This window comes from Panulirus ornatus, chromosome 43, assembly GCF_036320965.1.
Source record: "Panulirus ornatus isolate Po-2019 chromosome 43, ASM3632096v1, whole genome shotgun sequence".
Lineage (NCBI taxonomy): Eukaryota > Metazoa > Arthropoda > Malacostraca > Decapoda > Palinuridae > Panulirus > Panulirus ornatus.
The window spans coordinates 15,677,839-15,693,566 of NC_092266.1; the positions used below are offsets into that span (position 1 = coordinate 15,677,839).

Genomic DNA, 15,728 nt, shown 5'->3' on the forward strand with positions numbered 1-15,728 from the left:
ATGAATGCAAGAGTTTTAGAAAGAGGGACAAGTATGCAGTCTGTTGTGGATGAGCTTGGGAAGTGAGTCAGTTGTTGTTTGCTGATGATACAGCGCTGGTGGCTGATTCGGGTGAGGAACTAATCAAACAACCTTGGAGACATCACACACCCCTGCCGAAAACCTACATTCACTGAGAACCAATCACTTTCCTCTTTTCCTACACGTACACATGCCTTACATCCTCGATAAAACCTTTTCACTGCTTCTAACAACTTGCCTCCCACACCATATTTTCTTAATACCTTCCACAGAGCATCTCTATCAACTCTATCATATGCCTTCTCCAGATCCATAAATGCTATATACAAATCCATTTGCTTTTCTAAGTATTTCTCACATACGTTCTTCAAAGCAAACACTTGATTCACACAACCTCTACCACTTCTGAAACCACACTGCTCTTCCCCAATTTGATGCTCTGTACATGCCTCCACCCTCTCAATCAATACCCTCCCATATAATTTCCCAGGAATACTCAACAAACTTATACCTCTTTGATTTGAGCACTAACTCTTATCCCTTTTGCCTTTGTACAGTGGCACTATGCAAGCATTCCGCCAGTCCTCAGGCACCTCACCATGAGTCATACATACATTAAATAACCTTACCAACCAGTCAACAATACAGTCACCCCCTTTTTTAATAAATTCCACTGCAATACTATCCAAACCCGCTGCTTTGCCGGCTTTCATCTTCCGCAAAGCTTTTACTACCTCTTCTCTGTTCACCAAATCAATCTCCCGAACCCTCTCACTTTGCACACCACCTAGATGAAAACACCCTATATCTGCCACTCTATCATCAAACACATCCAACAAACCTTCAAAGTTCTCACTCCATCTCCTCACATCACCACTACTTGTTATCACCTCCCCATTTGCCTCCTTCACTGAAGTTCCCATTTGTTCCCTTGTCTTACGCACTTTATTTACCTCCTTCCAAAACATCTTTTTATTCTTCCTAAAATTTAGTGATACTCTCTCACCCCAACTCTCATTTGCCCTCTTTTTCACCTCTTGCACCTTTCTCTTGACCTCCTGCCTCTTTCTTTTATACATCTCCCACTCATTTGCATTATTTCCCTGCAAAAATTGTCCAAATGCCTCTCTCTTCTCTTTCACTAATAATCTTACTTCTTCATCTCACCACTCACTACCCTTTCTAATCTGCCCACCTCCTACGCTCCTTATGCCACAAGCATCTTTTGTGCAAGCCATCACTGCTTCTCTAAATACATCCCATTCCTCTCCCACTCCCCTTACGTCCTTTGTTCTCACTTTTTTCCATTCTGTACTCAGTCTCTCCTGGTACTTCCTCACACAAGTCTCCTTCCCAAGCTCACTTACTCTCACCACTCTTTTCACCCCAACATATCTATGGTGTCATTTTCATCTGCTCTTACTGGTAAATAATCTCATATAACAATCCTGTTGGAATAATACTTTGCCTTATCTGAGTAAAGTCAGACAAATCTAGCCTTCAGTAGCTTCTATACAGAAAGCAACAAAGTTTGAATTTGAATACCTGTGTTAGATCACCTCTTAACCTTCTCTTTTCTGGTCTAAATAAGTTTGTGTTTAGTTGACTCACAGAATTTATTTCTCAGTCCGGGAGTCATGTTGGTAGCTCGCCACTGTATTCTTACATTCTTTTTTTCTGTTAGGGTGACCAGAAAAAAACACAGAAGTTTTTGGATCCATTAAATTCAGAGGATCCGATTTTTCTTACAATTTGTTTTGCAGATCGATGGAAAGTGTTATTTTTGCGGATGAGTTATTGTGGTTATCGCTCTAGAGGCCATCCAAATGCTAGAATTATATACATGCACCGATCCCCATCACCGCGTTGTGTGGCAAGCAAACTGCAACTGGACCACTTATGTGGCAGTTAATCGATGTGACCAGCAGACCTGTCAAGTACACGGGTCTCATCGTTCTTTAGGTATGTAATTATCTTTTTTTTATGTCCTGAAAGGGAGTTATACACCAAGCTTGTGGATAAAGAGGATTTGTACACTTGTGAGTCTCAAGCTTTTTAAAAGATTCGTCAAGTCCAAGGCTTGTCTGAGCTCGTGTCAGTGATAGTCCGCTCTCTGGGTGTGCACATCACATCATCTGAATCAATACTCTTATCTTTCCAATATCATAATACTTTCCATGGGAAACTGCCTTGCTATTTTGTGTCAAAGCATTGTGGACTTCTTCGCTTAAATAAACTCCAAACTTCCCCTCCTGGCAGGTGGCACGCAACTCAGTCACCAAACATTTGTCTTCATATTTAGTCGATATAAAGAAAATCGTATCACCAAATATGGTCAAACGAAGTTTTCCTATATTGCGAAGATTCGTCAGATCCAAGCCTAGCCGGGGCTCCTTTCATTGACAGTTCGCTCCAAGGGTGTGTGAACATTTTTTTTTATGTCATTGCTGGCACTATTTTTCTGTATCAGTATACGGGCTGTTTTTTGTTTTTTGTGACTGGAAAGGCAGTCCCCATCTTCTGTATTTCTAAAGTTGGGGCCCTACTGAGCCCTGTGGTGGTTTCCATCTTTTGTATTTCTCAGTTTAAGGGCCATACCAGGAACTTGTATGGATGATAGGGTGGCTCCCATCTTTTGTATCTCTCAGGTACTTGTGTGGCTGGTTGTGTGGTTCCCATCTTTTGTATTTCTCAGTTTTGAGGACCCTGCCACGTGCTTGTATAGCTGATAGGGTTGCTCCCATCTTATTCATTTCTCAGTTTAGATACCCTACCAGGTACTTTTATACCTAATAGATTGGTTTCCATCTTTTGTATTTTTCAGTTTCAGGGCCTGACTAGGTACTTGTATGGCTGATAGTGTGATTTCCATCTTTTGTATTTCTCAGTTTGAGGGCCCTGCTAGGTATTCATATGACTGGTGGGGTTGTTCCCATCATTTATATTTTTCAGTTTTTTGTGCCCCACTAGGTCCTTGCGCGACTGGTAGGGTGTTCCCAATCTTTTATATTTCCTGGGCCCTAAATCTTGAACTTTCTCTGCTATCGCAACACTTTTTCACGGACACAGCGAACGTGGATTGAGAATGTTAAGTGGTGTCTTGGAAGTTGTGGATGCTTGATTTATCCCATAAGAATGGATATGAAGTGATGCTACTGGTAGAAAGAGAGCTAAAATTATGATAATGGGGGTTTAAACTTGGCGCTTGTGCTTGTCAGGGAACGCCCCTGCCAAACTGGTGCTGCCATCTAGTGGCCTCCAACACAAACACTAAAAGTAAATAGTCAATATGCACAGCCTAACAAAGTTGACATGATGACCCTTTGCACGTATATTTCTAGATATCCATCGTAGTGATTAGAATATTTGCCATTCACATGGGAACCTGAATATGTGGACACCAACCAAGAACCAGAAATTTGGCGTAGGTGAGTTGTATTATTGCTGTTTAATGAGAAGTTTGTAAGGCGGAGTCTGCTGGAGTTGTTTGGCTGGCTTGTTTGGCACTAATGAGACAGTTTGATTAACTCGTTAACCCATTGAAAGTGGTAGACAGTGGCTTTTTTGTTTCATCAGAATTTTGTTTTATGTGTAATATCTTGGCGAAAAGTTACTGGACTGGTATTTAATGTATATTATTTGTGATTTCAGATTAAGTATAAGTATTGTTGACAGCTAGGGTATACACACAATATAAATTTTCGTGTTGCATAGTTAACTTGTGGCAGCATAATGCCAGTCCGTGGGAGCTTGAGGGAATATAGACGGGTTACTAATGCGAACCAGTAACAAAAATGACGAGCTGTTTAAGATTATTATGAAAAGTAAGGATATGGTGATGTTATTTTAGAGTTGTCAGAAGTTTCTTGTTAATGTATTGGGTCGTGAGAAATGAGTATATATAGCATTATTATAAAGACACCTATTGTGTGTAGCCTGTTAGCTACAAAAACTCATTAAAGGAGAAAATTTTGTGTGGTAGGTTTAGCTAAGTGAATGAAAATCACCTGGTACTTTTGTGATTTTCTGGGTTAGATATGTTGGTACATAAAGCATCCTGACCAGTTCTCTTCTAGGTTAGACACATTGATGCTTAGTCTAACCTGATCTCTGTTAAATTGGATATGTTGATATATTGTTTACCCTGGTCTCAGCAAGGTTAGAAATGTTAGTTTGTATAATGTTCTGCTATGATCTTTGCTGGGTTAATCATGTTGGTATGGAGAGCAGTCTACCTTGATCTTGGCTAGGTTTGTGTTATGCAGAGCAGCCTACCCAAATTTCTATTAGGTTAGATATATTGGTACATAGAGCTGTCTGTTATGATCTCAGCAAGGTTAGATATGTTGGTACATAGAGCAGTCTACTGTGATGTCTGCTTGGTTAAATGTGTTGGTACATAGAGCAGTCTATTGTGATCTCTGTTAAGATACATATGTTGTTGCGTAGAGCAGTATACCTTGGTCTCTGTGGGTTAGATATCATGTTATGTAGTCTACCCAGATTTTTTTTCTATATTAGATAAGTTGGTACGCAGAGTAGTCTACCTTGGTCTCTGCTTGTTAGATATGCTTGAGTGTAGAACAACTTACCCTGATCTTGGTTAGGTTTGGTATGTAAGTACATAGAACAGTTACCCTGATGTCAGCAAGATTAGATATGTTCATATGTAGAGCAGCCTACCCTGACCTTAACTAGGTTCTGGATCTTAAGAAGGTTTAGTAATTATGACTTCAGTGTCCTAAAGTGGATGTCTCTAACTTAAATAAGCATATCGATTATTGTGGGTTGCACATTAATAGGGAGAGACTCATTAATGCTATCTGCATCAGTCTGCAACATATGTATGAATGTGAAATGGGGGATTATGGGCAAGAGGCTCAATAACTGCATTAAACAGTATATATGTATTCTTTGCAGTAGCACTAATCCTTTTCTTCCAAACTACATTATAACTACTGACTGCATACTCATCCCTCTCTCGAATACTCTCACATTTACCTCCTGGGAGAAAAGTTGCTAGAAGCAGGGAGAATTTTTATCGAGGGTTTAAGGCATGTGTTCAAGTAGGAAGAGAGGACAGGGAATAGTTGGAAGTGAAGGTTTGTCTGCGGCAGTGATGTGTGATGTTCAGTTTGCTTCTGCATAGGTTGGTGGAGGAGATAAAGTGAGAGTCTTAGAGGGTGGTTAGTATGCAGACTAGGGAGATGAAAGGGGCCGGAAGTTAGTCGTTTGTTATTTGCTGATCTTACAGCACATGGCAGATTTGAGTAAGAAACTGCAGAAGTTTGTGACTGAGTTTGAAACAGTGTGGGAAAGGAGGAAGTTTATAGTAAATGTGCATTAAAGCACAGTTATTAGGTTTTTTACATTTGAGGGCAGGTTAGATGAGGTCTGACTTTGAATGGAGAAAACTTTCAGGAAATGAAGTGTTTTAGATGTCTGGGATCTGACATAGCAGCAAATGGAACCAGGGAAGCAGAAGTGAGTCTTGAGGTACTGGAGGGCTGAAGGTTCTGGGAGTGATGAGGAATTTGAGGAAAGAGAACATTATCTGGGTGTGTTTGAAGGAATAGTTTCCCTAACAATATTATATGGATTTGAGACAAGGACTATGAATAAAGCTGTGCAGAGGAGGGTAGATATGTTGGAAATTAAATGTTTGAAGACATTATGTGCTGTCAGGTAGTTTGATTGAGTAAATAATGAAAGGTTAAAAGAGAAGTGCAGTAATAAAAAAATGTGGTTGAGAGAGCTTAAGAGGGTATACTGAAATGATTTGCACATATGGAAAGAATGAGTGAAGAAAGGTTGACAAATAGGATATATTGTACCAGAAGTGCAAGGAACAAGGACAACAGGGAGACCAAACTGTTGATGAGGGGATGGAGTGAAAAAGAGTTTGAGTGATTGGGGCCTGAACATACAGGAGGGTGAAAGGCATGCACTGAATAGAGTGAATTGGAACGATGTGGTAGACAGGGATTGATGAACTTTGAGTAGACTGAATCGGGGCATGTGAAGCATCCAAGGAAAACCCTCTTCTGCTCTCTCAACCACGCTCTTTTTATTTCCACACATCTCTCTTACCCTTACGTTACTTACTCGATCAAACCACCTCACACCACACATTGTCCTCAAACATCTCATTTCCAGCACATCCATCCTCCTGCGCACAACTCTATCCATAGCCCACGCCTCGCAACCATACAACATTGTTGGAACCACTATTCCTTCAAACCTAGCCATTTTTGCTTTCCGAGATAATGTTCTCGACTTCCACACATTCTTCAAGGCTCCCAGGATTTTTGCCCCCTCCCCCACCCTATGATTCACTTTCGCTTCCATGGTTCCATCCGCTGCCAGATCCACTCCCAGATATCTAAAACACTTTACTTCCTCCAGTTTTTCTCCATTCAAACTTACCTCCCAATTGACTTGACCCTCAACCCTACTGTACCTAATAACCTTGCTGTTTCCTTGCGCTACCTCGCTAACGCGGGAGACAGCGACAAAGCAAAATAAATGATTATGTTATAGCTAATCGCCATCTCCTGCATCAGCGAGGTAGCGCAAGGAAACAGATAGGGAATGGCCTTACCCACCCACATAAACATGTATTTACATAAAAGCCCACGCACGCACCTATACATACATATACATTTCAACATATACATACATATACATACACAGACATATACATATATACACATGTACATATTCACACTTGCTGCTTTCATCCATTCCTGACACCACCTGTTTATATTTATACTTGCTGCCCTCATCCATTCCTGACACCACCCTGCAATACATGAAATAGCACCCCCCCACCCCCTCCAGCAAGATAGCACCAGGAAAAGACAAAAAAGCCACATTTGTTCACTCTGTCTCTACCTGTCATTTGTAATGCACAGAAACCACTACTGCCTATCCACGTCCAGACCCAACAGACTTATCGGTTTACGGCAGGGGTGTGTGATGTTCTCCATGGTTGTTTAATTTGTTTGTGGATGGGTTGGTTAATGATGTGAATGCAAGTTTTGGAGAGAGTGGCAAGTATGCAGTCTGTTGTGGATGAGAGGGCTTGGCAGATGAGTTGGTTATTGTTAAATTATGATACAGCAGTGGTGGCTGATTTGGGTAAGAAACTGCAAAGGTTGGTGACTGAGTTTGGTAAAGTGTGTGAAAAGAGAAAGTTGAGAGTAAATGTGAATAAGAGCAAGGTTATTAGATTCAGTAGGTTTGAGGAACAAGTTAATTGGGAGGTAAGTTCGAATGGAGAAAAACTGGAGGAAGTGAAGTGTTTTAGATATCCGGGAGTGGACTTAGTAGTAGATGGAACCATGGAAGCAGAAGTGAGTCACAGGGTAGGGGAGGGGACAAAGGTTCTGGGAGCATTGAAGAATGTGTGGAAGGCGAGAACGTTATCTTGGAGAGCAAAATTTGTTATGTTTGAAGGAATAGTGGTTCCAACAATGTTATATGGTTGCGAGGCATGGGCTATAGATAGGGTTGTGCGGAGGAGGGTGGATGTGTTGGAAATTAAATGTTTGAGGACAGTATGTGATGTGAGGTGGTTTGATCGAATAAGTTATGAAAGGGTAAGAGAGGTGTGTGGTAATAAAAAGAGTGTGGTTGAGAGAGGAGAAGAGATGTGTTGAAATGGTTTTGGACACAAGGAGAGAATGAGTGAGGAAAGATTGACAAAGGGGATATATGTGTCAAAGGTGGAGGGAAGAAGGAGAAGAAGTGGAAGGCTGGAGTGAAAATGATTTTGAGCAATAGGGGTCTGAATATACAGAAGGGGGAAAGGCATGCAAGGAATAGAGTGAATTGGAATGATGTGGTATACCAAGGTCGATAGGGTGTCAGTGGACTGAACCAGGGCATGTGAAGTGTTGGGGGGTAAACCATGGAAAGATCCGTGGGGCCTGGATGTGGAAAAGGAGCTGTGTTGTCGGTGCATTACACATGACAGCTAGAGATTGAGTGTGAGTGAATGTGCCCTTTTGTTTTGTCTTTTTCCTGGTGGTACTTCACTGTGGGAGGGGGGAGGTAGTGCCAGGAAAAGACAAAAATGCCATATTTGTTCACACTCAGTCTCTAGCTGTTATGTATAATGCATCAAAACCACAGCTCCCTATCCACATCCAGGCCCCATAGACCTTTCATGGTCTACCCCAGACTCTTCACTTGCCCTGGTTAGCCCATTGACAAACATTGATCCCGGTATACCACATCATTCCAATTCAAACTATTCATTGCACACCTCTCACCGTTTTGTATATTCAGGCCTCGATTGCTGAAAATCTTTTTCACTCCTTCTTTCCACCTCCAATTTGGTCTGCCGCTTCTCCTTCCCTCCACCTCTGACACATTTATCCTCTTTATCAATCTTTCCTCACTCATTCTCTCCATATGTCTAAACCATTTCAGCACACCCTCTTCTGCTTTCTCAACCACACTCTTTATATTTCTACACATCTCTCCCACTCTTTCATACTTAATCAAACCACCTCACACCACATATTGTCCTCAAACATTTCATATCCAACACATCCCCCCTCCTCCGTGCAACCCTAGCTATAGCCCATACCTCACAACCATTTAACATTGTTGTTACTACTTTTCCTTCAAACATACCCATTTTTGCTCTTCAAGATAATGTTCTCTCATTCCACACATTTTTTATCACTCGCAGAACCTTCATCTTCAGCCCCCACCGTGTGACTCACTTCCACTTCCATGGTTCATCCGCTACTAAGTCCACTCCCAGATATCTAAAGCACTTCATCCTCCAATTTTTCTCCATTCAAACTTACATCCCAATTAACTTGTCCCTCAACCCTACTGAATGTAATAACCTTGCTGTTATTCACATTTACTCTCAACTTTCTCCTTTTACACACTTTTCTAAACTTAGTCACCAACTTCTGCAGTTTCTCAATCGAATCAGCTACCAGAGCTATATCAACAGTGAACAGTGACACTTCCCACGCCCTCTCATCCACACCAGACTGTATACTTGGCCCTCACTCCAAAACTTTTGCATTTACCTCCCTAACCACCCCATCCATAAACAAATTAAACAACCCTGGTGACATCATACACCAATGCCGCAGACTGACCTTCACTGGGAACCAATCAGTCTCCTCTCCTCCTGCTTATACACATGTCATACATCCTTGATAAAAACCTTTCCCTGCTTCTAGCAGCTTACCTCCTACACTATATGCTCTTAAGACCTTCCACAAAGCATCTCTCTCAGCCCTGTCATATCCCTTCTCCAGATGCATTTATGCTACATACAAATCCATTTGTTTTTCTAAGTATTTCTCACATGCATTCTTTAAAGGAGACACCTAATCTACACATCTTCCACCACTTCTGAACCCCCCATTGTTCCTCCCCAGTGTGATGCTCTTTACATGCCTTCACCCTCTCAATCAATACCCTCCTGTACAGTTTCCCAGGAATACTCAACCAACTTATGCCTCTGTAGTTTGAACACTCACCTTTATTCCCTATGCCTTTGTACATTGGCATTATGCATGCATCCTACCAATGCTCAGGCACCTCACCATGATCCAAACATACATTGACTATCCTTACCAATCACTCAACACAGTCACCCCCTTTCTTATTAGATTAAACTGCAATACCATCCTAACCTTCTGCCTGGCTAGATTTCATGTCTGCAGAGCTTTCACCACCTCTTCTCTTTTAACAAAACCATTCTCCCTGACCCTCTCTCTTTGCATACCACCCCAACCAAAACACCCTACATCTGCCACTCTTGTCATCAAACACGTTTAACAAAGCTTCATAATACTCAATCCATCTCCCTCTCACTTTATAACTACCTGTTATCGCATCCCCCTTTCCCCCTTCACCGATGTTCCCATTTGTTCTTGTGTCTTGTGCACGTTATTTACCTCCTTCCAAAACATCTTTTCAATCTCCCTAAAGTTTAATGCTGCTTTCTCACTCCAACTCTCATTTGCCCTCTTTTTCATCTCTTGCACCTTCCTCTTGGCCTTCCACTTTCTCTTATAAATCTCCCAGTCATTTGTAGTTCTTCTTTGCAAGTATCATCTAAATGCCTCTCCTTTCTCTCTCACTAACAACTTCATCCCAACACTCACTACCCTTTCTAACCTCCCCACCTCCCACCTTTCTCATGCCACATGCATAATTTACTCATGCCATCACTGTTCCACTAAATACATTTCTTTCCTTACCCATTCCCCTCATGTCATTTGCTCTCACCTGTTGCCATTCTACACTCAATCTATCCTCGTACTTTCTCACACAAGTTTCCTTTCCAAGCTCACTCTTACCTTTCTCTTCTCCCCAGCAATTTCCCTTCTTTTTTGAAAACCTCTGCAAATCTACACCTTCACCTCCACAAGATAGTGATCAGACTCCCCACCAGCTGCCCCTTTCAGCACATTAGCATCCAAAAGTCTCTCTTTTACAAGCCTATCAATTAACACATAATCTAATGATGCCCTTTGACAATCTCTCCTACTCACATACGCATACTTATGTATATCTCTCTTTTTAAACCAGGTATTCCCAGTCACCATTTCCATTTACAGAAATGAACACCTCATGGACATTAATTATATCCTCAACTGCCACATTACTCACCTTCACATTTAAATCCACCATCACTAATACCCAGTCCTGTGCACCAAAGCTACTGACACACTCACTCAGTTGCTTCCAAAACACTTGCCTCATGATCTTTCTTCTCATTACCAGGTGCATAAGCACCAATAACCACCCATCTTTCTCCATCCACTTTCAGTTTTACCCACGTCAATCTAGAATTTAATTTTTATACTCTATCACACATTCCCACAGCTCTTACTTCAGGAGTGGTGCTGCTCTTCCTTAGCTTTTGTCTTCTTACCAACCCCTTACTTTACTCCCAAGACTTTTCACACCATTCCTCCCCATTACCCTTGAGCTTTATTTCACTCATTGTATCAAGGCAGGAGAAGGTATCATTGAATATGACTGCTGTTTCAGCATTTATCTTTCTTGCCTGTGTTTACTACCTGTCTAACAATTCTCTTGTAATACTTTGGTAGAGTATCAGTAAGCTGGCAAAATTTCATAGCTGCGGTTGATCAAAATTCAAGTAGAAACCAGTAGTTTAATTCTTTCTAGATATATAGTAACACAACACAGGACAGCACTTCACAATATTTTGTGACTCTTGTCACATACACAGGTGTAAGGACAGTACAGTATGGTCTAGATTTGCGTTTAGAAATCAAATATTAAATATTAAAGGAAAAATTTTTGACCCTTGGGGGATGAATACACAGGCAGCTACTTCCTTTTTTGATCAGTGAAAGCTGGCCACCTTAGGTCTGTCAGGCATGCTGCTGCACAGTGTCACTAGTTCTCGTATTACTCTTGCTGCGATAGGTCAGACATTGAGCACTTGATAACTCAGGAAGACTGTCAGTCTGTAGGTTCATACTCTGGGGATCTGTCCATAACAAAGACCTGCTTGAGCATCTGAAGGCATCTAGGATTGGGTTAAGTGGCTAATGATAGATATTCCTTTCCCCAACATCTCACTTGTGAGGGATGTTGTTTTTGCAGGAATTCAGGTGTTTCTTTGCACTCCTGGTCTGTGAATGACAAAAGACATCAAGACAATTTAGTGGTAGTCATCCCTGTATATGATGAATGAGGTGCTGTCCTCAGGTGTGGGCATTGGAATTCACATGACTTGACTCCTCTAGAAAGTCTTTTACCTTGGTGCTGGGTTATTTTTAAGCAAGATATATGATGTTTTCTTGCTTTAGCACTATATAATGAAATCTTTTATGGTTGTTGTTGGTAGGCCTCACGTTTCTTTTGATTATGCCCTAGATTACAAGTTCATCCAACATGTATGAAGTGGACATTTATAAGGCCTTGTAGTAAAGGGCCTTTCCAAACTTTAGAGCATAATACTCTCTATTAAACCTAAATGTACAGTCTTTGGTACACAGTTTTATCAGCTTAGGAAACAGAATTTGAAACATGTAAAATAAGATTTTCCAGTGAGTCCACATGAAATCCTAATCATTCATTCACTGGATGAATATAGCAGATAAAAGTACTGGAGTAGAAATAGTTTAAGCCTTAAGCTGATGAACTTCAAAAATAATCTATAAGAAATAGTATTTGTTCACCTTTTGGCTGGGAATGTTTGAGTTTATATACAGATATCTCTTTCCTCTGACACAGTGTATTTAAACATTGTGGTTTTTGCAACAACAACTCATGCACTTTCATTAATTTTTTCAGTAATCTACAATTTTGAACATGTTCAAGTCCAACAAACCTTGCACCTTGATGTTGGTGAGACTGTACAAGTGTTAGAGGAATGCTCAGGTTAGTACAGTATTATACCATAAATCTCTCATGTTCATATATATTTTATATATTATTTGTTATATAATTCATTGTAAATGGAAATGTTGAAGAGGTTGTGGATTTGCGTGCTGGGGATTGGGAATACCTGGTTTAGAAAGAGATATACATAACTATACGTATGTGAGTAGGAGAGATGGCCAAAGGGCATTATTTGATTACGTATTAATTGATAGGCGTGTGAAGGAGAGCCTTTTGGATGTTAATGTGCTGTGAGGGGCAGCTGGAGGGATTCTCATCTCCATCTTGTAGAGGCGAAGGTGAAGATTTGTAGAGGTTTTCAGAAAAGAAGAGAGAATTTTGGGGAGAAGAGAGTGGTGAGAGTAAGTGAGCTTGGAAAGGAGACATTTATGAGGAAGTATCAGGAGAAATTGAGTGCAGAACGGCAAACGGTGAGAGCAAATGATGTAAGGGGAGTAGGGGAGGAATTGGATATATGTAGAAAAGCAGTGATGGCTTGCGCAAAAGATGATTGTGGCATGAGAAAGGTGGGAGGTGGGCAGATTTGAAAGAGTAGTGAGCGTGGGATGAAGAAGTAAAATTGTTTGGGAAAGAGAAGAGATAGGTGTTTGGACTGTTTTTGCAGGGAAGTACTGCAAATGTCTGGGAGATGTATAAAAGAAAGAGGCAGGAGGTCAAGAGAAAGGTGCAAGAGGTGAAAAAGAGGGCAAATGAGAGTTGGGTTGAGAGAGTATCATTAAATTTTAGGGAGAATAAGATAATGTTTTGGAAGGAGGTAAATAAAGTGCATAAGACAAGAGAACAAATGGGAACATCATTGAAGGGGGCTAATGGGGAGGTAATAACAAGTAGTGATGATGTGAGAAGAAGATGGAGTGAGTATTTTGAAGGTTTGTTGGATGTATTTGATGATAGAGTGGCAGATATAGGGTGTTTTGGTTGAGGTGGTGTGTGAAGTGAGAAGGTTAGGGAGAATTGTTTGACAAACAAAGAGAAGGTAGTGAAAGCTTTGTGGAAGATGAAAGCTGGCAGGACGGTGGGTTTGGATGGTATTGTAGTGGAATTTATTAAAAAAGGGGGTGACTGTGTTGTTGATTGGTTGGTAAGGATATTCAGTGTATGCATGGATCATGGTGAGTGCCTGAGGATTGCATGCATAGTGCCATTGCACATAGGCAGAGGGGATAAAGGTGAGTGTTCAAATTACAGAGGTATAAGTTTGTTGAGTATTCCTTAGAAATTATATGGGAGGGTATTGATTGAGAGGGTAAAGGCATGTACAGAACTTTAGATTGGGGAAGAGCAGTGTGGTTTCAGAAATGGTAGAGGATGTGTGTATCAGGTGTTTGCTTTGAAGAATGTATGTGAGAAATATTTAGAAAAACTGATGGATTTGTATGTAGCATTTATGGATCAAGAGAAGGCATAGGTTAGTGTTGATAGAAATGCTTTATGGAAGATATTAAGAGTATATGGTGTAGGAGGTAAGTTTCTAGAAGCAGTGAAAAGTTTTTACCAAGGTTGTAAGGCATGTGTACAACTAGGAAGAGAGGAAAGTGATTGGTTCCCAGAGAATGTCGGTTTGTGGCAGGGATGCGTGATGTCTCTATGGTTGTTTAATTTGTTTATGGATGGAGTTGTTAGGGAAGTGAATGCAAGAGTTTTGGAGAGAGGGGCAAATATGTAATCTGTTGTGGATGAGAGGGCTTGGGAAGTGAGTCAGTTTTTGTTTGCTGATGATATAGCACTGGTGGCTGATTCAGGTGAGAAACTGCAGAACTTGGTGACTGAGTTTGGTAAAGTGTGTGAAAGAAGAAAGCTGAGAGTAAATGTGAATAAGAGCAAGGTTATTAGGTTCAGTAGGGTTGAGGGACAAGTTAATTAGGAGGTAAGTTTGAATGGAGAAAAACTGGAGGAAGAGAAGTGTTTTATATATCTGGGAGTGGATTTGGCAGCAGATGGAACCATGGAAATGGAAGTGAGTCACAGGGTGGGGGAGTGAGTGAAGGTGGTGGGAGCACGGAAGAATGTGTATAAGGCGAGAACGTTATCTTGGAGAGCAAAAAAGGTATATTTGAAGGAATAGTGGTTCCAACAATGTTATATGGTTGTGAAGCATGGGCTATAGATAGGGTTGTGCGGAGGAGGGTGGATGTGTTCTAAACAAAGTGTTTGAGGACACTATGTAGTGTGAGGTTGTTTGATCAAGTAAGTAATGAAAGAGTAAGAGAGATGTGTGGTACTAAGAAGAATGTGGTTGAGAGAGCAGAAGAGGGTGTGTTGAAATGGTTTGGTCACATATAGAGAATGAGTAAGGAAAGTTTGGCAAAGGGGATATATGTGTCAGAGGTGGAGGGAACGAGGAGAAGTGGGAGACCAAATTGGAGATGGAAGGATAGATTGAAAAAGATTTTGAGTGAGCGGGGGGGCCTGAACTTACAGAAGGATGAGAGGCGTGCAAGGAATAGAGTGAATTGGAATGATGTGGTATACCGGGGTCAGTGTGCTGCCAATGGATTGAACCAGGGCATGTGAAGCGTCTGGGGTAAACCATGGAAAATTGTGGTGCCTGGATGTGGAAAGGGAGCTGTGGTTTCGGTGCATTACACATGACAGCTAGAGACTGAATGTGAATGAATGTGGGCATTGTTGTCTTTTCCTAGTGCTACCTCGTGCTCTCGCAGGAGGTAAGGGTGGTGGTATTTCATGTGTGGCGGGACGGCGATGGGAATGGATGAAGGCAGCAATTATGAATATGTACATGTGCATATATGTATTTGTCTGTGTATGTATATGTATGTATACATTGAAATGTATAGGTATGTATATGTGTGTGTGTGGGCGTTTATGTATATATATATATATATATATATATATATATATATATATATATGTGTGTGTGTATGTGGTTGGGTTTGAGCCATTCTTTTGTCCGTTTCCTTGCGCCACATCGCTAATGCGGAAGACTGTGATTAAGTGATGTCTCCATAGTTGTTTAATTTGTTTATGGATGGGGTTGTTAGGGAGGTGAGTGCAAGAGTTTTTGGAGAGAGGGGCAAGTATGCAGTCTGTTGCATATGAAAGGGCTTGGGAAATGAGTCAGTTGTTGTTCGCTGATGATGCAGCACTGGTGGCTGATTCGGGTGAGAAACTGCAGAAGCTGGTGACTGATTTTTGGTAAAGTGTGTTAAAGAAGAAAGCTGAGAGTAAATGTGAATAAGAGCAAGGTTATTAGGTACAGTAGGGTTGAGGGACAAATCAGTTGGGAGGTAAGTTTGAATGGAGAAAAACTGGAGAAAGTGAAG

The 15,728-nt window shown here is 41.1% G+C and overlaps 1 protein-coding gene across 3 annotated transcripts in view; it reads left to right on the forward strand.

Annotated features, from left to right (window-relative positions):
- The first annotated feature begins 3,309 nt into the window (after positions 1-3,309).
- Positions 3,310-15,728, forward strand: part of spg (dedicator of cytokinesis spg) — a 392,951-nt gene continuing 380,532 nt past the window's right edge. For all 3 annotated transcript variants that reach the window (XM_071687033.1, XM_071687034.1, XM_071687035.1), the window contains exons 1-2: positions 3,310-3,449; positions 12,337-12,423. In XM_071687033.1, coding sequence (XP_071543134.1) covers positions 3,413-3,449; positions 12,337-12,423 — 124 coding nt within the window. In that variant the 5' untranslated portion in view covers positions 3,310-3,412. The remainder of the gene's footprint in view (positions 3,450-12,336; positions 12,424-15,728) is intronic.